This window comes from Sylvia atricapilla, chromosome 3 (genome assembly GCF_009819655.1).
Source record: "Sylvia atricapilla isolate bSylAtr1 chromosome 3, bSylAtr1.pri, whole genome shotgun sequence".
Lineage (NCBI taxonomy): Eukaryota > Metazoa > Chordata > Aves > Passeriformes > Sylviidae > Sylvia > Sylvia atricapilla.
In genome coordinates this window covers 48,813,599-48,838,779 of record NC_089142.1, presented here as the reverse complement: position 1 = coordinate 48,838,779, position 25,181 = coordinate 48,813,599, and the positions used below count along the sequence as shown (strand labels likewise).

The 25,181-nt window shown below is 42.5% G+C and overlaps 1 protein-coding gene and 1 long non-coding RNA gene across 3 annotated transcripts in view; both read right to left on the bottom strand.

Annotated features, from left to right (window-relative positions):
* Positions 1-25,181, bottom strand: part of LOC136359053 (uncharacterized) — a 945,479-nt gene that overhangs the window by 236,105 nt on the left and 684,193 nt on the right. The window lies entirely within an intron of this gene.
* Positions 1,707-25,181, bottom strand: part of DCBLD1 (discoidin, CUB and LCCL domain containing 1) — a 47,274-nt gene continuing 23,799 nt past the window's right edge. The window contains 13 exon segments of the mRNA XM_066315291.1: positions 1,707-4,147; positions 6,642-6,761; positions 8,295-8,344; positions 9,359-9,449; positions 10,921-11,037; positions 11,118-11,265; positions 12,802-12,926; positions 13,997-14,212; positions 15,477-15,517; positions 19,578-19,711; positions 21,385-21,457; positions 22,189-22,240; positions 22,784-22,921. Of these exon segments, the coding sequence (XP_066171388.1) occupies positions 3,630-4,147; positions 6,642-6,761; positions 8,295-8,344; positions 9,359-9,449; positions 10,921-11,037; positions 11,118-11,265; positions 12,802-12,926; positions 13,997-14,212; positions 15,477-15,517; positions 19,578-19,711; positions 21,385-21,457; positions 22,189-22,240; positions 22,784-22,921 (1,823 nt within the window). The 3' untranslated portion in view covers positions 1,707-3,629.

The window sequence follows — 25,181 nt, the reverse complement described above, 5'->3', positions numbered from 1 at the left end:
TGTGCATAGAAAGGTACTTGATAGAAGAAATGAGAATTTGTGATCTATTTGCCAGTCTAAGGAGGTCAGGGCAAAGAAAATTTGTGGGTTTGCTGTGGTATTTTTGGAACCTTTATTGTAGTTGGGTTTTTGTGTTAATTGTTTATGTTTTAAATATAAGGCACCAGCTGAAAATGCATGCTGTCATTTTTTGGTTTGAGTTGTAGGTAGCTGGCAACATTTTTTACACTTACCTCAAGAGCCACCTCCTTCAGTTCCCTCAGTCAGACGTGCAGTTACAGAGCTGTCCCTGTTCCCAGCAAAGTCAGCCACCTGCTGTCAATAGCAACGGGATAGGCAGGTCCCAAGTGCCAGAAGCAGTTAATATTTAACTTTCCTGTGGACTCTGACTTGGCTTTACTGTTCTAAGCCACTGGGAGTGCCTGCTCGGGGAAGAAGATTGGTACCAAACCACTGAAAGTCTCTGTTGACCAGAGGATCAGACTGTTCCACAGTGAAGGCTAGAGTATGCACCATTTTGGGGTACTTCCACACACAGAAGGCCTCTCAGCTCTGGATCTCTCTCCAGCTTCTCTAGAGATTGTATGAGAGCAAAGGCTTTTAAACCTGTGATGCTTTATAAGGCTGCCTGTGTTATACCTGCATCTGGCTTTGGCAGTGACCACAGGCTGATGCAGACAAGCTGGAGTTTAATGTATCACTACGTAAAAAGCCATTCAGAGGAGGCACATGAGAATGGGCAGAGGCACTGGTAAGATTCAGGCAATCCTCTTTCATTCCTGCACCACGGTTTTGTATCTCTACCACCATTAGGATACAGAGACGCAGGGTAAGAAGTTCTCTTGTGAATCTGCTGTTACGGTTGCTAAAAATTTCCTAGGCCGAGGTGGAGAGGCTCGAGGCTTTTAGTGCTAACAACACTCAGCAGTCCCTCAGATGTGAACCATGGAGCACCATGGCAGTGACCAGGACTTGTGCTGCCTCTGTCCCTGTCAGCACCAAGCCGCTGTGAAGGGAGGCTGAAGATGTGGGGGGATCTATTTTAAGCCACCTTTGCAGGTTTGTTGGGATTCTTTTGAGGGGGGTGGGGTTGAAGGCAAGGTGTAAATTGAGACCAGACTTTCCATTAGGCTAAATCAGCTGTGTTAAGATGCGTTTGAATGACAGCAGAAATGGGCAGATGCTGCCAAGAAGCTTTTGACACTTGTACCATGCTGCAGATGCACCAAGCATGTGGCAGAAATATGCAAAAAGTTCATTATAATACAAGTAGTGTCATCTGCTGCCTGGTCCCCTTGCATTTCTTGTGTTACTTAGCTGCCTCATTAGGTGGGGAGTAGGCCTGATTACTGACTTGTTTGTCAAGTGACAAGTCGGGCTAATTAGTTGTGTGGGCACAGGATTGGTTTCAAGCTCATCAGGAGGGCATCATCCTTCCCTCAATCATATGCATCCAGCAGCAGGGTTTGGGTGCAGGAGTTTGTGTATGGGTTCTTCTTCTCTAGAGCTTATGGACAGAAAATCTGGGCTAAATGGGGCACCGAGAGAATCTTTTTTTAGCCTGTCACAGCGGGGCCATGAATTGCAGCAGCGCAACTGGCACTTTTGCAGGGCGTAAGGAACACTTCCTTCTCACCCTGCAGGGGATGTGGCAGGAGTGGGCGTGCGGCGATGATCGAGTCACCGAGTGAAGTGGCAGGCCTGTGTGGCTGATTTACAAATACCAGTGTTCTTTATTTACACAGACATGTAAACAACAGAAGGTAAACAACACCGCCCAGCTCGGTCTAACAAACAGGCTGCTGCTGTTTCACTTCAGGACCTGAGGTGTTTTCGACATTTCACAGAAACTGTATTGACAGCAAACACAGGAAGGCTACGAGGTTACCTTGACTCTTCCTCCTTTGCACGGGAATCGCATGCATGGTGCGGCAGCGCGGGGAGCGGCACACCTGAGGCCGCCAAACAGGGGCATGCAAAGAACCCACTCCGAGCTTAAGTTCAGGTCTGGCTGGAGTTAGCAGTATTCGTGAGCAGTACCACTGCAACCAGCCTGTCCTCTGACAGCACTTTCCACCCAGAGATCTGAAAGCACTCTGCAAACAGACCGATCAATCTTCGTGGCATCCCTTGCAAATCATCCCGCTTATATACAAGGAAATAAAGGGAGGGCATTCAAAGAGCGACTTTCCCAGAGCTCAGGTTTTACTGGTCTCGTTTCCCAACCTTGTGCTTTAAGTATAGCACCATTCTTTCTTCACAGAAGTATATAGCTTCTTGACATTTTAGGACAAGCTTTTGAATTCAAAGAAATGCCCCAAGCACTGGAGGTAGAAGGGCAGTGGACGGTCCCAGTCACAACCAGAAGCTGTTCTGCTCCAAAGCTGCCCCTGTTGAAAGAGGAGGCAGCTACTGTGCGATACATTGCACCCAATCCCAAGCTTTTTCAAGTTTTCTGAAAATGGAACTGCCAAGATAGCTGCAAAAGAAAAACTATTGGAAAACAACAGTGCTGATCTGCTGTCTTGTAAATTTAACTGCAACAGTAACCCATACACACACTGTGTTTTAGTTAGTTGAAATACTTCTAATAGAAATGCTATGCTAAATTTGAAAGACAGAAAAATATCTAGTGGAGAAATGAAGAGTTCGGAAGTTGCTGCTTTGTGCCAAGGAACAAATTTCCTTATAATTTAGCAGCAAAAGAATCAACTAGGGCTTGAACAGCATCAAATTCTCAGCTGTAAATTCACATTTTGGTTACACACACACTTCCTAAAAAAAAAAAAAAAAAAATATATATATATATTAAATAGCTTCCCCAGATTAACGGGTATTGGATATGTTGGTTTGGTTTGGTTTTTTTGGTTTGGTTTTTTTGTTTGGTGGTTTTTTTTTTTGTTGTTTTTTTTTCCCTGTTGTGGAGTGATAACCGTGGCTTGAACCCAAAACCAGTTTCAGCCTTTCTACCTGTTTTCTAACATGAATTGCAAGTTAGATGGGCTCAGCTTGTATGCTAGATCATTTTCAAGCATGTGAGAATTGCTGCTAAAAAAGCAGCTGGGAAGTTGTGTTTGAGCACAGTATTTAAATACTCAGCTGCCTTCTCTCATGCACATTATGTAGCAAGTAGTTTAACTTCTATCCTCCCAGTTAGAACTACAGCCCTATCTTCAGTTATCATAGGAAAGGAGATGAATCAACACAACCATAAGATACACCATTTACAGCTGCCAGTACAGCAGCAGGTAAAATAGACAGAAAAAGAGGACTGTTTTTCTTAAATAGGTATTCCTGCAATCCTTTCAAACCCCCAGGTGAAAAGGAAACCTAAGAAATTCTCCTTAAATAAAAGCTATGTACAGATTGCACACATTGCAAATGGAGCACTGAGATCAGTTACAGAAAATAAGATGTACAGTCTTCACTGATAACATCTCTCTTGCTATAAACAGTGATAAACAGCATATGCTTTCTTCAGATGTCAGAACCCAGCAAGACAGCAATATTATGTACACAGGGCTTGTTTGCCTTCTGCCTCCCACAGCAGAGTCCCTCCAAACTCTGTTTTCACTTCAGAAAGCTGTGCAGCGACGTTCCTGCGCACCGTGCCGCTCCTGCTCGGCAAATCACAAGAGAGCTGTCATTGCTGTCTGGCTTATGGGCTTGAGGCAGTCTCTGGGCGTGGAGTAACCCTCGCCCCCGAGAGCAGTTTGCTGGGGTTTCTGGTAGTCTGTGCTGTAGCTCACCGAGGTCAGAACACCATTAACTTTGGGTTTGTCGTAGTTTATGACACTCTGGGGTGTCTGATAGTCTCCGTTCCTGGTGTCGGCTTTACAGGAACTGGAGAAGCTGCCAGCAGTAAGGGAATGTATCTGAGATGAGGCGACAGGAACGTTGTAGCCGTTCTCAGAGGGGAAATTATTTTCTCTTGCCATGTGCCGCTCTATGATGGGGGTGGCGTACTCGGGCTCTTGGCTGGTCAGGGGCAGAGCATATTCGTGCCTGTTAGCTCTGTGAGGGCAGTGATAGTGGTTTTCAAACTCGGAACTCCCCCTTCTTCCCTCCTCTTTGGTGTCCATGGGGCGAAAAGTAGATCCTTTACGTGTTACCGTCCCAGTCCCAATCATGAGAGGCTGCTGATAATCTAAAAGGAAGCATGAAATGCTTAATAAGGCATAGATTGGTTATCTTATGTGTATAATACTTATGCATAGATAGGTATTTTTTGTTTCAAAACTACTCTGTTACTGTATCAAATGTGTGGTTATTGGGGATGTGAGGAAACCTTTCCCCAACACCAATCCTGTAACCTAGTTCAGCGCGCAAGAGTTGCAGAACGTGGCAGAAGCTCTTCCACAGAAAAGGTCCAATCTGCCACCTCTTTTTCTACTCCCTCCCTCCCTTCCCTTTCCCTACCTACCCTCCCAAATAAATTAGCATTTCTGGAGTATACTTGAAAGCCCTAAAAAAGAGTGAGGTCAACAAAATATTAGCAACAAACTGGACAAAGGACATTGCATGAAGGTCCACAAGCAAGTTCTCCAAAATGAGTGTTCCACTTTTGGAAAAATTAAAATGCCCAGAGGATTCTTAAGGAGCCGGCATTATTTAAAAGGCATCTCACAGTAGCTGACTGACAAGGAGGATGAAGTTAGGCAAAACGGCAGCCAAGAGAGTCAATGGGAGTGTGAAATGTGCTAAGCCAGCTCAGCACGGCTACAGGCATGCCAGGGGGGATGAGCTTGGGGGGAGAAGTGGGAATGGTGCTGCTGGAGGACCTGGGCAGCCACCCAGTCAAAGAGGATGGCAGGGTTAGAGCTGTCCTAAGGCAAAGGGCCTGAGCAGGAGCAGAGAGTGAGATGGAGGAAATACGGCCTCAAGAAGTGCGTGTTTGCACCTCTAGTTAAGGTAGGTGCCAGGCTGCCGTGTGAGGGCATCTGAACGAGATGGTTTTCTGAGAAAACAAGTAATACTATTATGAGACAAGTGAAAGCTCTAACTTTCTCGCTTTGGCGCTGGTGACAATCTCCTGCAGATCCATACGGTGGCCTGAACAGCTCTAGTAAATGACACTGCTAAAGCAGCGTGTTTCCATGCAGGCGTGAAGAAGTTAGCTCGGTTTCTGTTCTGGCATCGCGGTTCATCTGACATGAGCGTCGAATTCGATCCCATATGTCCTGTGAATCTTTTTGGCAGTTTCTGGCTGCGTCCCAAACTTCAGCATGTAGGGTGAAGGTGTTATGATATCTCACTAAGTAAGTAGTGCAGCTCTCCCCAGCATCCGTGCCGCCATCCCCAGAAATCTCTCTCACTCAGGATGGAGCATCTTGACTTCCTCCTGTCTGCCTTTGAGGACCAGCAGGAAGCTGGGGGTCTGAAGTGAGGGAATTTCATGTAGCATGATAACCTACATGCAAATCGTGTGCTTCTTGCAATTAAATTATTAAATGGCACATTTCTAGGTTGCATCCACGTTCTTATTTCATGTGTTTTATTTTTAAGGAGACTGCAGGTGAAATGCTAAGGCTGGGAATATGTCTGAGCCAGACTGAGAGTTCAGACTTCCCACAAACATAGCAGGAGAGGATGGTGGAGAGAGCTAAGACTTGCCAGACATGGCCGGGGGACAAAATAACCATATTTTGTGAGCAACCTTTATTCATTCTCTTTCCTTAAAACTGCTTTATAGGTCTTGGCATATTTATATTGAAACTTTCTATAGAGGATTGAAACTTTCTTTGAAAGATACTGAGAGGAGCACCATATGGAATTACAGTAGCCATTCCTTTGTTTTTAAATGTATTTCTCTGCCAAACACAATGAAGACATTCTAAGGAATTTCTAAGGTCTGGAGGCTGAAAACAGCAAACTAATTTTTCTTCAAGAGTGCTGATCACTGATCCCATGAAATGGCTGGTCTCAGTAGCCTTACCAGACAGACTAGACTAGGCTGGGATAAGATGTGCTAAGAGGATGAATTAAAAAAATCATCCCTTTGGGATGCAAATAGTACTGATGCTCTTTCACTGGGATTTGCTCTATCCAAACAGTGACCTGGAGCCAAGGTAGCACAGGAGGGAAATGCTGTGGTTGGCTTTCTTCTTCTCTCTCATCTACCTGCCTCCTCTTCTGGAGGCCTCATCTCTCAGATAGTTCAGGAAAGCACAGGGATCTGAGCACAACTTCCAGCTAGGCATGAAATCCCAACATAAACCAACTAAGTAATTTTTCTATTTGATCATCAGCAAGGGGCATCATATTTTGTTCAATTTCCAGAGACATTTGTGTTTAAATAGAAACACAAAAATTAGTCAGTAAAGGGAACCAATCCTATCCTAGTCACATTCTTGCACTTCATCCCATGCTGGAGTGCCTTCCATCATTACCTTCAGCTGTTATTATTTCAGAGTCAGGACATTTTCCCAATAACTCCAAGAAAACAAAATTCCGAAATAATGGGCCTTTGCCTCCCTAATGTATTTATCTGCTTCACTATACATTTGGGATGAACACGAATAAATCTATTCCTGGGCCTAAGAGCTGAAGCTTGTAACATTGCTGGGCCATCCCTCTCCCTGTTACTGGCTCTTCACACAGAGCAAAAGGGATGCATCTGAGGGGGAGCAGCTGTTTGTTACCTGCCATGTCACTGGTGACCAGATCCAGCTTTTGTGGTGTCTCCTTCTCGTTGTTATAGCTGATGGTAAATTCAGTTGACTGATGTCTCGTAAAGGGCTGCTTGATTTGTTTCCAACAACCTATGAAAAAGAAATATAAATAGAAGGCTTATCAGCAAGTTAAATGCTTAGAATCAGGAGACTTACCAGAAAGTTTAATTTTTGGTATACTCATTGCTGTCAATATATTGAAATAGTTCAAAAACATGACTAAAATAGGCTGTTTGTTTAAAAAAAGCCCCCTAAATATGGAGGGTGAAGGAAGAAGTGACTCATCAACTGGGATTTCCAAGTTTATGTAAGATTTTTTGGCAAGAAGGGCTCAAACTCTGTAGGTGCCTACAGTGTTGCTTAAAGTTGGTATATCGATGAAATACCAACTTTAAGTCAGTTATGTTTTGACATTGAATATGTGGTAAAAAGAAAGCTAAAAATTTCTCCTTTTCTTCAGTAGATTAGTGTGGCTTCCATTTCATTGGTATTTGAGCACCTGCACTCATCAATTAACGTGTTCTCACAACATCCTTGTAAGACAGAAAAGAAAAAAAAAATCCACAGTGTCAGGGACTTGCTGGAGCCTGCACCAGGAGGTCTGTGGAGAGGTGAGCTTGACTCACAGCTTCCTAAGCCCCAAGCCTGGTTCACAAGGGCTTAGGAGCTTGATTTATGAAGCAGACGTACAACAAATGAATTGACTGGGTAAGAGGCTACCTCCAATTTCTTGGGATTTGTCCTCATTAGCAAGTGAGAAAGGATTATGATGTGACCTTGAAAAATCATATTAGCAAATATGATGTTAAGTACAAATTAATTTTCTAATGAGGGCGAGCTGCAGTGGGTAACAGCATTCCTTTCACTGATGTCAGCACCTGCTGAGGGATGAAATTTTGGAGCTGAGCTATTGCAAGAGACTTGTCAAGAGACATATGAAGTGCTTAGTGGTTTGATTTTTTTATGGAAAGCTGATTTTCAGAAGGATATACCTCTACAGAAATGGTTGGCCAGGAAAAACACCCCAACTGCCAAGCTGATGGGAACCCCACTCTAGAAAATGTTATTGAGCAAGACAAAGAAAATACTTCATCGGGGGTTTGCAGTCCTCTCCCAAAGCAGTGTGATCAAGCCAATCCCTCAACCAATACAATTCAGTGTTGTTAGGCTTTATAAATACAGCTTCAACCAGGGAGGGCAGTGAGGAAAAAATATTAAAGCCATAAAAAATAATTATCCCTTGCTCTCTTAGAGAAAGGCAATCCCCTCTGCTGTGGGGAAAAGAAAGAAAAGCAGCAATTTTGTGCAAAATAGGTATTTTGGAAGTGGGAAGGAAAAGGAGGGCACCTGGGAGCACTCTTACATGCTAACTTATGCACTCTGTATAATAGATCTTTTGTTAATTGCCTTTCTGTCATAGAAACCAAATTATATTGTTTCTCAGGGCACCGTGCTAGGATGACACAAGTGGGACTATCATTTGCTATTTCCCTTGTATGAAGAGGTGAATTTGAATGAGGAAATGTGAATGCTATTTCACAAGCATTAAATGCTTAGTTGGATAAACCTCTTCCTGCTGGCCCAGTGGACAGGACAGAACAAAGTGCATGATTCTCCACTAACCTGATTTCTGAGTACTGGATAATCCATAGGAAAGTCCTTTGGCTTCTCGCCTGTGAGGAGAGGAAAGGATTTATAAACATCAGTACTAACAGCATTTCAGCTCCATGCCTTAGCTCCAGCAGAGCCTTTTTAATTAGTGGCTGAGGACAAGGCTTCACCTCGTGTTCCTGGAGGTTGCTGTTTGCTAGAACATCAGGCATGCATATCAGCACTTTGACATTTTCTTTTTCCCTATCTCTGTGCAAGTTGTGAGTGCTTGTGTGCAAATTTCTGGGGCTGGCACTCATCAGTTTGATATGTCTATGTCTATATGTGTCACTCCGGGCTGTGTTTGGAGCTTCTGAATTCTTCTGAATTCTTTGGCTATTTTATTGATTTACTGGGAATCCAGGGCAGAGCTGAGTATCACTAGTGATGAAGCAGCATCACCAAAGCATTGCTTATACTTCCAAACCCCAATCTGCTGACAGAAGCATTTCCTGGTTCAACACGCAAGTGCAGGTTCATAGGAAAGGGCATCTAGCACAGTTAGCATTTCTTCTTCCAATCCTCAGTCTCGTGAGATGAAACAGCTCAGTGTTAGCTGCTTACACCAGTGTATGTGTGTGACACCACTAAGCCCAGCTCTGCTTTCAGCCTGCTAGGTTAAGTGCTCGAACTTAAGGGACTGGGAAGCAGAAACACAACAGGAGGGAAATAAAAGAAAATTATACAGATAAATAAGTCAAACCTTCCCTTCACTGGATTTTTTTTTGGCTTTGGTGTGGAAAGTATCCTGTCTTTGACTGCTTTATACCTCACTGCTTGTGGATATATGTAGGGTGAAGAGAACACATGGTTATGCACAGTTCTGACCTGCTTTACCTTCATTTTTCTCTGACTAGGGGAGGCATGCAGTAAGAAATACAATTTACAGAGACAGGTGAGTTCTATTTAAAAGAAAGAATGACAAACAGGATCAGTTCCCAGCTCCCTGGTAAGGAGGCTGTGGAAAGAGGGCATGGAGTTGGACATGCTCCCCAGGTACCCACAAATGCCTCCATTGACAAAAACCAGTATCTTACCTGCGTAGGGCTGCGCAGATGCAAATTGCAGAGAACAAGAACAGAAGCAGCACAATGAAGATGGGGACAATTATAGCTGTAAGCTTTAAACCTGCATGAGAAAAAAGAAAGAATAAAAGTTTAAAAGGTAAATGACTCTAAAGCTGGTAATTTTTACTACAGCAAAAAGATGATGTTGCAGGAATGCTTCTTGAAGAGAGCATGAAAATGTACAACTGTAAAACTAAAAGACCTCTCCTCAGCCATGGCTGGATGCCATGTACCTGTGTGGAACAATGTTGAAACAAAAGAGCTGAATATACTTTCTCAAGGGTTACACTTGACTTGGCATCTATATGCATCCTCACAAGAGCAGTTCTTTCTTATTACACACTAGATGACTCTTAAAAAGCCACTCATATGCACTCTCTTTGCAGTTGCTTATAAATCTGCCAAAGGAGACTGCAATTTTACATGCCAAGTATCTGGCTCATGCTGAACTGGCTGAAACATTTCAGTCAAAATGGTTCAAAGATTTCCATGAGGGAACCTAGGGAAAAACCTGTTTAGCCACTGTTAAATTCTAGCACAACATACTTTAGAGTAGGGATTTGAAAATTAGCAGTGGGGTGGCTCTTGTGTCAGGAGCGTGCCGTTCCCTGTTTCTACAGACTCTTGCCAGCTGTAGAAAATAAGGCAGTAGAAGTGTCCACAGGGTATTTACAATTCAGCAGATGAAATCTCAGTAGATTTCGTTTTCAGTGAACATGGATATGGTTTACTCGTACTGCTGCACAGATGAACTGAGCTTGCTTGCTCTTGGCAAGCAGTTTCAGAATTTTTTTTCTTCCACGGATTGCTTCTTACAGTTCTTTCAGAGAGGCATTTCTACAACTGTCAGCTACCTAATGGGTAGTAGCATTTGGTACAGTGGGTCTGGCAACTCCTGCCTGGCTATGAGCCCACCAAACAGTATAAGCACCAAACTTTGTTTGTTTGCTTTTAAAGGTCTAAGGAGTTAGCTCTCCACTACATTAAAGGATGAAGACGGCAAATTCATGAAGAATTACACAAATTAAGGTTGTCTGAGCCCCCATGAACACAGGCATTATTGGAAGATAGTTTAATTACACTATCAGGCACTACTCTGTGCTGCTTTCAGCTGGGAACTCGCTCTGGAAGGAGTCGTGGTTGTGTGGAGAGACTATAACACTTTTGTGAGACAGCTACTTCACATACTAAAAAATTCTAAAATAAAGGATGAGATTGAGGAAGAACTCTCCCAAAAAATTGCTGCTGAGTGCTCATGTATTCCCTTGAGCTACCCACCAAGCATGGCAAATCAACCAATATGACAGGGAAACCAAAGCCCAATGTTTAACACATCAAGGAAAATTAAGGCTTTCAATCTCTTTCTGTGCCATAAGACAAAAGGAACTTGTTGCTCCTCCCTCTTCTCTCTGTCATTAATAAATTCTGAAGGGAAAATAAAAGTTTTGATTTGCGAGAAAGTTTAAAGTTCACTCAGAGTGGGCTGAAGGCATGATGCATCCTAGAGAAGATGCAGCATTAGGTAGTGTTACCCAAGTTAGTTTCTTCAGAGGGGATGGGCTCTGTAACAGTCCTGTCTTCTTTCCCAAGGGAGGTTTCTGTGCTCTGACTCGGTTTCTGCCACATGGAATGCGTAAACGAGCTGTTAGCTGCAAGAGAGAAGGGGGCATCAGCGGCACTGGGGCAGCACAGGGGGCTTTAGAGGGCCCATGCACTGCTGACCCCATACCTGGCATTATTCGACAGCCCATCAGCTCCAGCTTCAGTGCTATTCTTTGGTTCCAGGTCTGAGGGATAATCCGCACGTAGCGGGCCACTATTGGAGGGATGAAGTTGTTGCGCACTATGTCCCCAGGGTTGGAGTTGCCTTGGAACACCTGCAATGAAAGGTGCACACATGGTTTGCCCTGTTCTAAACGTCTCTTTCTTCCAAGTGCTCCTGATGTCCCACTTCAAAGATTTTCATCCTAACACATTGATAACCTGGGATTCAGCTACAAGATTTTAGGAATTGAGAGTTCTGGAAAGAAATAATCTTTTTAGTTGTGCCAGATGATCACCTTTTTCTGTTAGCTCAGAGGAGAAAGATTATCGCCGTTTCAATACTGTGTAATTTCCAGTTAATGTATGCTGGTATAATGCTATCATTTTTTTTTTCAGAGCACTGCAGCACCCCTTCTTGGAAAAAGGGGATAGAAACATAAAAACAATAAACCAGAGGTTAACCATTTCTAGACATTTTAGTAAAATGGTCTGTTTTCTATAGCAAGCTTGAAGAATGACTATTAACTACACAGTTGTTACTGCACTTATACAGTATTTCCCAGAATCAGCTCAGCCCCTTGTGCAGAACACTAATATTGTCCTTCCAATATTAGTTCTTGGAGATGTGTCAGCATGAGCTAGGAAAACTTAAAAGCCTGATGAGATAGAGAAGTGAGCTCAGCATATCTTAGCTAAAATGCCAGGCTACATGGGGCTCTGATGGGACAGGCTCTGTCACGCACCTTAGCTGAAACTAAGATCATATATAATACTTTCAAGGCATATTTGTATATAGCAAGTCACTGTGGGAAACTGCAAGCCTGCACATTTTAAATGTGCTAGCCTTTACAGTTCACCCACTACTAGGCTGATTTGTCACTCTTTGGGCCAGAATCCCCTCAGTTTAACATTTAAAAAATATTAACTCCATTAATGTGGAGCAGTGAAATTCCTTGCCATGCAAGCTGAGAAAATCAGAGCTAGCAGGAAATCTCTCTTCAGCTCTGCCAAGTTTTCAAAAACTGCCATCAGGCCTGAGGACTAGATAAAGCCTTCTCCTGAGGCAAGCTGAGATCCCTCAGGAATGATGAGTGGAGGTCTGACTTTGAACACTGTGGGGACAGGGAGGAAGGCTTTTGGGATTTCTTTTGTTTGAAAGAAAACATGAGGTTTTCAGGAGAAATGTTTTCAGACAAACTCCACCAGCAGCTCTGCCCTTCCCCTGAGGGGTTGTTTCATTTGGCAGGAGGAGGTGGATTGACCATCCCGATGCATTTGGAACTGACCCTCAGCTTTGCTGGTGCCATACCAACAGCATCCCTGGCACAAGCAAACACCGAGCCGAGCTAAGGACTTGCCCCAACAGCTGCTGTACAGCTCCAATTACACAGCTTTTTTAAAAGAAGGGAGCAGACATACACATGCCTCCCTGTGTGTGTCCCACAGCTTCACCAATCCCTGGATAACTTCCTTGTTTCGACAAGCTCACTATCTACTCTGTAGCCATAAATTACACTGGTGAAGACAGCCCAAGTCTAGACAAGTTTGAAACTCCTAATCTTTCTTGACAGTGAAAGCCTGCTCTTCAATGTCAAGACAGCATACACATTATTGTTTTGTGTTTTCCTACCCTTCCCACTTTCCCTTACCTTTTCTTCATTGCTCAGAATCCCTTTGTAAGTTTTCCATTTTGAGTTGTTATTTTTATAGTTCATTGTAAATGTCTTCACGTAGAAGTTGAAATTCATGGATCCAGAACCAGTGGTCTTGATCCCTTTTAAGAAAATCCAAGAAACATTTTCATTTGCTATGTGCCTGTTTTAAGGGAACATTCTCAAATGCAAACACAGAAGCCAACACAATTTGGAAAACTTGGTCTTCAAGGTGTTAGTTTATTTTTCAAACTGTGTTGAAATTGAGTTTAAAAGTTGGGTGAAGAATGCAAATCTGTATTAAATTGTGATCTTAGAGCAATGGATATTTTTAACAGAACATAAAAGGCTAGGGGAGCTGGGTCTGTTCAGTCTTGAGGAGAGATGATTGAGGGGATCTCATTAATGTCCATCAGTATCTGAAGGGGGGTGCCAAGAAGATGGAGCCAGGCTCTGCTGGGTGGTGTCAAGCAACAGGACAAGAGGCAATGGGCAGAAACTGATGCACAGGAAGTTCCACCTGAACACGAGGAAGAACTTCTTTACTGTGCAGGTGGCCAAGCACTGGAACAGGTTGCCCAAAGTTGTTTGTGGAGTCCCCCTCACTGGAGACATTCGGAACTGCCTGGATACAATCCTGTGCAGTGTGCTCTAGGATCACCCTGCTTGAGGCTGGACCACACGTCCCACTGTGGTGCCTTCCTGTTTTACTCATTGTGTAATTCTGAGACTCCAAAATAAAAACTGCTTTTTGATATTATGGTCTGTGTTGGCTATCTTTACATCTTTAGCAGCAACTGGAATTTACATTTTTACAACTAAACCAGGAGATGGAAACAGGAAATTCTTTCATCTAGGCCTTGTTTCAAAGGCCGTGATTTTCATGTTTCTTATTGTTTCCAGATCACCCACTCAGACTCTACTGCTCCCTGCGTAAGTATTTTGTTCTGTCAGCATGTTTACAGATCAGATACGCATGACAGTTGAGATCAATCCTATGTCCCTGTAGGAAGACCAGTCTTGTAAATAGCCATTACATTTCAAATAGGAAAATGATATTCCTGAGAACAGAACATTTCACTACATTTAAAAAAAGAAATGTTGCATTAGTGCACTATCAGCTTTTCAGCTGCATTCACCTTCTTCTCTAGCTGAAACACCCATTTCTGATAACCAGAGAGGGTTACCATACCTGTTATTCTCTTCTTCTCTCCCAAGTCTATCTCCAGCCATTCTTGGTTGCTGCTGTGGTTGGAGGCCCAAGACCATCCCGGGACTTGTAGCCAAGCCTTGTCTGGGGACCACAGGAGTAGTTGCCCAAACTCATTGGTCTCCTCCCAGTAGGAAGATGCAGTAACCTGGCTCTTGGAGAGGAATCCCTCTTCCAGACTGAGAGATTTGTTGCAGCCTAGGAGTCCCCACACAGACAGGCAGAAGGAGTTATTTTGCATTTTCACAGGATATTTTTATATTAGGCTAGCAACATTTGAAGACCACCCACAACAGCAAAGTCAGACATTGCTGAATCTAGTGCTAGCCTGATGCTCTCCATTAGCTGTGGTGTTTACCAGTCAATTTGTAGTGTATGATCCAGTACCAGAGTGCTGCAGTCCCAATCCTTTACCAGTCTAACTCCTACATACATGACACCTTCTGACTACATCTGCTATTTTTGCCATTTAGTTTTTTTAATCTCTGCACTTTTGTCTCATTCCTGTGAAGACATTTTTTATTTTTAAATTTTTTCCTTCTGAAGCATAATATTTATGTTTTGCGATTGGCATTAACTAATTCTGCTGTACAAAACATTTCGCAGATGAAGGCACTGTACTGAGAGGAATACTTTACTGTAAATATTTCATGATTCCCACCTGCAATTAGGGCTAGGAAAGTTACTCATTAGAGAAGCTCCTTGATACTGCTGCCAAGATGTGATATCATGAAGATAATATCTCTGAGTAAGTACTACAAACTCCACCAAAGAACCCACAAAATCTCTGCACATCAAGGTTCTTCAGAGAAAACAGGCCAGTGGAATATGGTTCAATGAAGTTAAAAATAATTCCTTGGCAGATTCAAAGGCCTATACATGCTCTACAGTTTTCAGTAGAATAGTAAATGATTTTATCTCAAATGAGTGAAATATAATTCAAACGAACGAATGCGAACTTTTCCCCCTCTTTGCTGTGTTTTATGCAAATGAATGGCTTGACAGATTAAAAGAGGGTTTTGCATCTTGGAAAGCCATAAACAAAAACTCCTTCTGTATCAGTGTAATATAAATATATTTTCATTTCTCCTATGTTTTCTTTCTCTGCTTGTATGATGAAGATGGAAATTACAAATGTCTGAAGAAAAACTGCTTTCATTTTCTGTGGCCTAAAGTACATAAAAATGGGATTATCTGATTGTCATTTTTCATATGCTGGCACCAGAAATGTAACAGCAGAATACTATTTCTGTTTCTCATCTCTGTGCGTATGACCACACATATTCTGTGTTTTTTCTCTAGCTCCCTTCACATCCCTTCAATTTTTTTATTCACTTGCCAATTTTAAAAAACTGCTGTCCTAAAATATCCTTCCTAGACAGAGCCTGACATTCTCCTGACTATTTTTTAAAACTTTTACAGAAAATATTTGAATAGCTAAAAACAAAGCAATTATTCTTACCATTTGAAGTAAATGTAAACCGCTTATCTGATAGAGAACCACTGTAAGAAAAGAAAAAGGTGGTCATGAGGTGGTCACAGAGTGCCGAGGTAGAGCTTCAGAATCACTGTTTGTCCAGTAAAATATCTCTGGCCAGACAGCCACTTTCTCTGCTGGCTGGATACTGACCCCTCTAAGAGCACACAGTCTCTTACTGTGACTGAATTCAGGTAATTTTTTTATGGTTTTGAGCATTTTTAAAAGCTTTAAAGTGACTTCCCATTGCATCACCCTGTTACTCCTGCTGCTTGTGAAAGGGTTACATTTGATGGAGACTAAACCACACCAGCTCTGGCCATTTCTACTTGGGCTACAGGTGTGTCATAGGATGAAAATGGGATGAAAACTACTCCTTGTTTTAATCTGGGTGGGAACCATTTCTGTTATAACCATGGCCAACATCTCCCATCAGGAATGGTTCTTTACGATCCATTAACCACATCTATGGCTCCCTTTTTCTTCCTCCTTCTGACATGGACTGTTTTGCTTCAGGGGAAAAGCCATGTCTAGGGCCACCCCACAAAGCCCTGCACAGTGCAGGACAAGATAAAATCACCACTCTAAGGGAAAGCTGAGTTTTCCTTGGCCTCTCAGGGAGCCGCTTTCTAACTCCCAAGGAGATGCCCCTGAGGTTTCATTCCAGAAGCAATGACTTCAACTGGCTGCCTAATAAAAACAAAAGCCAGGGTTTTAACATGAAATTAGTTTGGATTTCTTGAAAATCTGCCCCCTCCACTGTCACTTTAACTAGCTGCATGCATCACTGGCCCCATTTGAAAAGCCTTGGCCAGCGTGACTAAGCAATAAAACAACTTCTGCACCAAGTATGAAGACAGTTCCCTTTCAGGCTGCCCTTTCTTTGTTTTTGGCCAGGAAAATTTCCCTCAAGGTACTGTCTGCAGCCTTACCACGGTGTGCAGGGCTATATGTTTTGAGAGCACTGCAAATGGGGAATAGAAAAGTAGTCCCATGTCAAGGTCAATAAAAACACTGCAATTTTGTCATTGAGAGAAAACTAATGACTACAGGCAAATGAAGCCCTTCAGAGCTCTGGGTGGGAGCTGATTTATTTGGGCATGTAGGTGGCTGAGTAGCTAGAAGGGGAAACACAAGCCCTCCCTCCCACATCTTCCCCACAGGCAATCCTCAGGGGTGATCAGATGCACTCTGCTCACTTCAAACCTGTTTGACATCACAGCCAAAACGGTTTTTGATTTCTTAGTGAATGCAAAGCAATTCATTTCAAGAGAAAAGAAGAAAATAAATACCTATGTAATCAGTAAAACCTACCCCAAACAGCAATCACAGTGCTCCTTGAATACTTATAATGAAAAAAGTCAACCAGAACCCTTTCAAATAGAGGGCTACAAATTTTGCAAAAAGAGGAGGTTAGCATTTCTAAGTCCTACAAAGCTATGAAATCAAGCTGATAAATTTCCACTGTAATTCACTAAAGAGAACAAGCCAATTCAGTAAGTGGCAATTCATCAGTTTCCTAATGTGACTGCTGGAATTTGTCACACAGGTTCCACTTTGTCCTTTAAGGGAGGGTATTGCCCCATGTTCCTCATTTGCATGAGAACCTTTGGGATCCTGCCTTTTTTTTTTTTTTTTTTTTCCAGAGCTGGTCTCACACAAGCTTTTCCTAAGCAGTGCAGGTTAACACTGAATCTCATCTTTCACTGTTGACAAGCAGGCAGTCTCTTGCATTTTCAAAGGCAAATGATTCCACACATGCAGATGTATAGTCACAGGCCAGGCCACGTTAAAACACCTTGTGCATTTGAGTTTCAGTTCAGTTATCAGAACTGCCCAATAAATCCAGCCACTCAGTCTTCATTACAGCATCTGGGGGTGCAGGTCTGCACATGGATCATGGGAAGTGAAAACCTCACAGATGCTGGAGCGTAACAAACACACTGAGAAGTGAAGTGAGGAGGCCAAGGTCAGCTCTTGCAGGGTGGTGGGTGAGACATAACTCCACGTTAAAAACACAGATACTTAACAGCTCGATGCACTCCAGCAGCAGCTTTTGATGAGGTCAATTTCAACTAAAGTCCCTAAATAATTTAAACCTTTAATACTAAAATCCACTATAAATGAGATTTTAAAAGCTTGAGCAAGCTCTTATTTAAGGGCATCTAAAAAGCTCTTAAGGCACTGCTGCTCAAGCACCGATCTTTTCTTGCAGGCACTGGCTCATCTGCAGGATTTTCCTTCAGCATGTAGGTACTGAGAACAGGGAAGCCATGCAGCTTTGTAGATACCTCTTATAAAAGATTTTTCTGAAGCACAAGATGCATTGGTTCATTCTCTTAGTAAACCGGCCTACTGTTTCTAGGGGCACTTTTTCATGTTTCGAAACAAAAACATTTCCCTACATACTCCAACTTCTTTCTCCTGGGCTCACACCAACAGTTCATCCAGAGACTATCCCAGCTGCCAGGTGTGGCAGACACATCCTAGGATGCACTGTGCTGACACTCCCGTTTTTATCAAACCCTGTGCCATCTAGTCTGTAGACATACAGCCCAGTGTGAACCTGTCGTTTCCTGTGTAGCCTGTAGGAAGCTGGGGTTGTCTCCTTGAGGGAATTCTGTCCCTTGGAGATGTGCATCATGCTTGAGGAGTGCCTCTGTCTGCCCCTGTAGGCAGGAGAGCTACAGAGGCTCTGCTTCTCCTTAGGGTGCTCTCTCAGGGCTCTCACATTAAATGGGCTAAACCCCCCAGCACATGCACACTTGCAGTCTTATGCACTTCATTCTTTGCCCTCTGGCTCTTGTACTGGGAAAAAAAATACAAACCGGAATGACAGCTCCCTTTCATTATAAAATTTTATGTGTTACTGTCTGAGTTACTCCACTGGGATTGTCAAAGGTCACAAGCATACCAGTGCATGTGAATAGTTCTGTAACATCTTTAGATAAGATACAAAAGATTTAATTTAAGGTTTCACTAAGCTGGCACGTGTGATGGAAAGAATTTATATTATTTGTTTTATGGAGGGGCTTGGTGCCTGACCAGAGTGCTCAGTTCTGCTTTGCTTGAGACAAGTTTATATTAATTTTCTTTGGCAGCTAACTTTCAAGAGAGATAGAAAATATTTAGGCTGAACAGTTCTTTGGCTATGATCTACATACTACCTGGCTTTGTATACTCCAGTGCCATTGTATATAAGGCATTTCAGTCTGTGCTGAAGTTTAAGCATAGCAACAGAGCACATGAATGACTTTTTTCTTAATGAATGAAACCATGATTGTAAAATTGTCAAGAGGATGTGAGAAATCATGGAGAAAACAGGAAAAGAGTATAAAAAATACACATTGCCTTAGCTCTCAAAGGCTATGGGATGGAAATTTCCCTTCTTAAAAAAAAAAAAAAAAAAAAAAAGGCCTCATGTAAAATCCAGATAACATTTGAAAATTAAAAATTATAAACCAACAGGAATGACAGAAGCAGTTGCTGGAAGGTCTTACTGTGCTGGATAGAGATTAGAGGATTTATTTCTACTTCAACAGCAGTACAATTAAAAGTCATAAGATAAGCAGTAAATATAACACCCTTGCTATAAATATTCTAAAACAGAAAAGAACTCTGAACATGTCAAAAGTACAATGTTTAAGAAGCTGTTAATTAAATCCCCTATGGCTCAATGGCACTTGTTATTTACTCATTTTTCCTAGCTTTTTTTAAACTTCAACGTGAATTTATCATGATTTATTTGCACATTGATTAAAGCTGTTTGTTGCAGAACATTGTACTCTCAGGTATCTGCTAACAAAGTGATTTCCAAATATGTTTTGGAAGGAACAGAAGGCAAAAGAAAAAGAAAACACCACCCTACATGGTACAGAGCCACTGAAAACCTGTCCCTATCTCCATTGCCAACACCATTTTAATAAAGCCCTAGAAACAAAACAACCTGACATCTTTTCCTCCCCAGAAGGGAGTCCCCGCGTGGGTATGCCACTGGTGGGCAGTGCCCTGTGCCTGGGCTCTGTCCCACTGCCAGCCCCACGTGCCCGGGCTCTGTCCTGGTGCCAGTCCCACCCCAGTACTCACTCGAGTGAGGGGACACCGTTGGCCACCACGCCCTGGTAGCGGCTGATGCCCTTGTGCTGGGTGACGCTGATCTGCCCTCCCAGCTCGTCCGCCACCACGCCGGCGTGGATCGCAGCTTTGCACAGCAGGGACGTCTGAAAGGCAGGAGCCAAGGCTCAGGAAATCCATCTGACAAACCTCTAACGCCTTCCCTTCCCAGTATCCAGCTGTTACAGCTCATAACAGCAAAAGCTCCAGAGGAATAAGAGGCAGGGGAAGGAGAAGGAGCAATAATCTTTGAAAAATAGAAGTCTCCCAAAGTGAATTTTCTTTTCAAGTGAAAAAAAACCCCAAATAATCTGCTTCTGAGAAGGTGCTGTAAGATTGTCACTCCTCAGGAGAAAAAAAAAAAAAAAAGTCAAAGGCAAGGCAACACTTCCTTGGGAAGATAAATCAATAATTCCTTGGTGTTCTTGCCTGAAAGCAGACCTATCTATTACTGCACCTTAGGATTTGAGTCATGCTGTACATTAGGGGATTTGGCTATGTGTTGAGTAGCTGCTGCTGGGTTTTAAGTGCAGCCCATTTCCCGGTATCTTGGTTGGGATAGTGCTGAAAAATAGAGGCAGGACAACTCATGTGCCAACTGGGTGGCAATAACAGGGCTAGGGCAAAGCAGGAAAGGGACAGAGAAAGGTACAAAGGAGACTTTCCTAGGGGCTGCAGGCAAAGGCTGGTCAGGTTCACACTGACCCAGTTTGGGCTGTGCTACTTGACAAGTTGGGGTGCTGGGCTGGCCCCTGCAGGGAGAGGTGGGGAGAGTGGAGGCACAAAGGCAGCACATCTCCAGGGGAGCCCTGCAGGTTCTTCCCATCAGAAAATCCTCCTTAATGGTGGAGGGAAAATTTCTTTTGCAAATTCCTCAGTGCAGATAAAATCTGCATGAGCTCATACCATGTGCTGCTTTTCTGCCCTAATCATTGGAACCAAGGGCAGAATAACTCCAGCTAATGAGAATGTAATGTGGCATTTCTTTGTTTCTTCTAGTCTGCCACTTTCCAGGCTGGAGCCAGCATGCTTGAATAACTGGATGAACAGGTTAAACGTGAGCACTGACTTTTTGGAAACTCAGCGACTATGATAGGGTGGGATTTTTCTTCAGTGGTATGATTAGGCTTACTCCTGTGTGAGAGAGGTAAAGATTTTGCAGACATGACAGGAGTAAAGTGCAGGGTGAGGGGCACAGAGAGGGCAGAGCTCTGAGTGATATGAACTGTGGATAAATGCAACCACTTCAACTTTTTCAGTTTAAAGATCAAGAATTTAAAACAACCCAGGAGGTTGATAGCTACCAGTGGGATGTGGTTAGGCAGTGTGTAATACTTATTTAATCTCAGAGCATATGCTAGGACAGCGCAGGTATAATCTTAAAGAAAACCCGTGTGTTACTGAAATATATGTTTTTTATATGTGGACACCACACAAGTAAAAGTTAAAATCATAGAAATATTTCATACATGGATAAGCACTGCCTCAAAAAGGACAAACACCAGGCAGGCTTTTCCCAGAAAGCCAGAAACCACAAGTCAGTATGTATATTTAACAATCAGTGGACTTTGTTCTCACACAACTGATTTGTCTGTTTGAAAAATGTCTCTGTGTGCTTATATACTGATAACTTACTTATTATATACTGATAATAAAAGGTATAGCAAAACTGCCCAGAAGAATCACTAACAGAAGTCAAGCAGCAAAAGTTGAAGCCAAGTTGTTCTATTCTTGTTTTTTTTGTCTTTATAATTTTCCCCCCATTATCCTGTGTACTTACATCTCTGTATCCTTCTCCAATATTCCCAGAAATGTCACCTGCTATGTCTCTGCAACCAGCAGGACAGTATCTGCTGTAGTGAGAGAAGAAAGGCTTGTTTAAGGCATGAACTGTAGTGACAATGCACACAAACAAACTTCTATAAAAGAAATGCTCTCAAACCAATAAATATTTTAGCAGTAATTTCTGGCTGATGCTCTGTTAGTGAGTCTAGGAGCTAAGTAAATGGGCCCTTGAGTTTATAGCTGGACTGAACACAGTAGCACACAAAGAACCAGAAAAGCAGTTTAGCAAGGGCACTTATTTATGTTTAATTCTCTTGCTCTAGAAATGCTACCACACAAGTTTTCAGAGTAAGATAAGAAGCCTATATGCACATCCAGACAGCAGCCAGAAGAGCACAATTTATTACCATTTCAAACCTATCACAAAGTTCAAGGAACCGAAAAATTATAGCTTGTCCTCAGATAATCTTGTATCAGCTGGGACGTGATCTGCTCCCAGAGGAAGCACTGGAATTTGAGGCTACTTTGAATTTCAAAGTGGAAACTCTTTTTACATATACCATGTATATGTATGGACTTAATGAGAATTGCTGAGAGCTCTGCAGCTCCATTCCATCATTTTTCTGGGCCACAGTCATGCACTCTGCACTACTGCTTCTCACAACCAGGTGTTAGACCATTACAGCACTGGGGCTCAAAAAAATTCACTTCTCCAGAAAACCAAATTGATTCTAACAATTGAATCAGTTGACAGATACTGTAAAGCAAGCCAGAATGCAGAGCTGCAAACCCTCTTTACCTGAACTCAGCCTTTGTGTAGTGGTTTGCTCGTTCCAAACAGGTGATTAGATCTGTGAAAAGTTTACAAATGTCAATTCCCATTGTAGGATATAAAAATACAGGCAAATATTTGCCAGAACATGAAATTACATTTAAAGACCTCTCTGTTTAATACTTAAGCAATTTTATTAGACTGGAATCATCAGCTATGGTTTTCTTTCATTCCTTTCAACTCCCTCTTCTACTCTTCTCATGCTTTACACTTTCTTCAAAGTTGAACAGACCTCCAGAACATCAAATGTAGGAATAAAAACTTTAATCCCTCCTATCCCTCCCTTCTACCACAGTGTGACGGATGCTGGAGCTGAAAACACAGCAGGCACTGTTTTCCCCTCCACTGGCCCTGTATTGCAGCAAATGGTCTAGGAAGGATTATATCTGTTCAATGTTGAAACAGTTCCTTGCACACATTATATTAAAAAAACTATGGCTCATGCTAATCTGAAAATATTTAAGAACAAACATTTAGGCTAAAGCTGTATGTGTGTAGAGATGATGATTAAATAGGGGGAACTATGCCACTAATCTTCTGCTGCTTTTGGATATCACCTTACCTGGATGATCACTGCTGGCATAGGACAACAGAAAGCCTCGTCCTGACACGTGGGATCCACTCTCAAAGTGAATAGTTGCTTCATTGCTATCTAGAATGATTTCTTTGGGGACAGGCATCACATTACCACAGTATGGCCCTGCAGAACAAAGAAGATTTCAAAAGTTTAGATGACGTAATTAGGCTGGGAAAGTCTCATGATTAGCAAAGAATTTCATAACACACTCATTCTCTTTCAGTATCAATCCATATGTTGACAAAAGGGTTTTGGCTTCAGTCCTTTATGGGTATGAGCTCTAAAGCTACCCTGACAAGGAGTGGCCAGGATCCAGTTGTCTGTGCATGGCAGCAATTCCAGCATCCACATTTCTCATCGCATAAGCATTAAGAGAAAGATTAATGCCCTTCAGCCTTTGAAGTACAGCATGCTTACAACCAACAGTAACTCATTAGAGAAAATGACACTACATTCAAAAGCAATCCAAGGAATCTAGGCAGGGTCCCCAAGATAAACCCTCCAAATACACACAGCCTTGTGGCACAGCAGCCAGTCAGAAAGGATTAGGACCAGAAACAGAGCACCTGGTTTTCAAGGACCTGCATGCCGCAAGCCAAATTGTACTACAAGGCAGCAACACTTCCCTTAGCACATTTCCTAATATTTTTTCCATTAAAAAAAACCCATTAGACCACGGAAATATACAGTTCAATCTTTAGAGTTTTAAGCAAAAAAAAGAGAGGGAGAGAAAGGAGAAGATGAAGGGAGTGGGACCGGGAGACAACAGCCTTGTGCTTAGTGAATTAGATAAGGGTTTTATAGCTACCAACTGCAGTATCTTAGAACAGTCTTTGGGACACTCCTTTCTTGTGACAGCAGGCGTGCCCAGGATTCCTAGTAATTACATTTGCTTCCTCAAAAAGTCAGTTCCCGAGGGGAGTGTTCCTTTGAGACTGCCAGTCTTTGCGCTTGCCTTATGTCACCGTACCTGGGTGCAAACACTAGTCCCTAGCTGCCCTCAGGCAGAGAGAATACAGAAAATTCAAAGCAGCTTGGATATACTTGTTCAAATTTATGAGTCCATTTACAATATAAACTGCAAAAAAGAGGTTTTTGTAAAATGGCAAACAGCCATTTTTCCCCAGAGGAAAAAAATCCAAACGACCCTTTACAAGCCCTCAGCCCATCTGTTCTGCTGGGGTGAATGACAGCTTTTGTGTCCTAAAGCCAGTCATTGGGATGAAAAATGATCACTTTGAATTTTCCTAGACACCCTCATCTTGGTGGTGGTGGCTACTTTAGGACAACTTGGAACAACTTCTGAGACACAAGAAATTACGTTCACATCATGACACAAATCTGAAGAGTGATACCCATTGTAACAGGCTCCTAAAAGCTTCTTCATTTTCTTTGATACTCTGGGTTAGAGAAGGGGCTCTTTTCCAAATACTTAATTTGCCCTATAACAACTATAAGGTCAGCCTATAGGGTAGCCCAGTCAGAGCCAAAGACAGCCAGCTGTCAGCAGAATGGGACAAACAAAAGGAGAAACTCTTGTCCTTTTGGCTTATAAAAATCATATGGTGAAGCCAGGCAGGCAGAGAAACAAGCGACAAGTGTGACATTTCCCTGGAGTACTCATGTGCTGAAAAATGACTCACGACTTAGTCAGAGAAAACAATGCCTATAAAAAGGGTTAAACAAATTGCTTAGGAAATGAACTTATCAAAAAGACAGCATCTGACACTGTGTCAAACCAGACAACTGCACAAGTGATTTATTTGAGAAGGTCTTTTGTGTCAGGTTGCAGTGGGAGAAGTGCTAACTTAGATTTTTTTTTGAGAGAGACAGAAACGGGGAAAAGACAGGGAGCATTGCATGTCTTCAAAATAAAACACCTGAGAAAGCTTTAGTCCTTTTCTTCTCTCAAGGACTGTTTCTACATATTTTCTCACAAGTGTTCTTTGGCTTTTTCCCTCGCAGCGATTGGCAGTGACCTGTGTACTCTGGAGGTATAATTTAGGTGGCTGATTCATGCAACCACACATCAGCTGGATCAGGGATGAGTGTCTCCTTCAGTAGCAAGTCTACATACATTCCAGATAATTATACAAACAAATCATACATCATGAGCAAAACCAATAAAATAAAATACAAAATAGTCTACACACAGAGCTGTATAATCCAAATTAAAGCAAGAAATTCAGAAGCAATCAGCTTAAGAAACCAACATTCAGTGTCTAAAGAGAGGTTTCTACTATTAAGTAATAAATCCAAAAGGGTTACCAGGCACTGGTTATCTTCTGCTGAGAGCAGTTCTGGCATACCAAGAGATTCCCATGAGAATCAAAATAAAGGGAGCATAGAATTAATTCCTTAATTCCTTAAAGTATATAGAAGT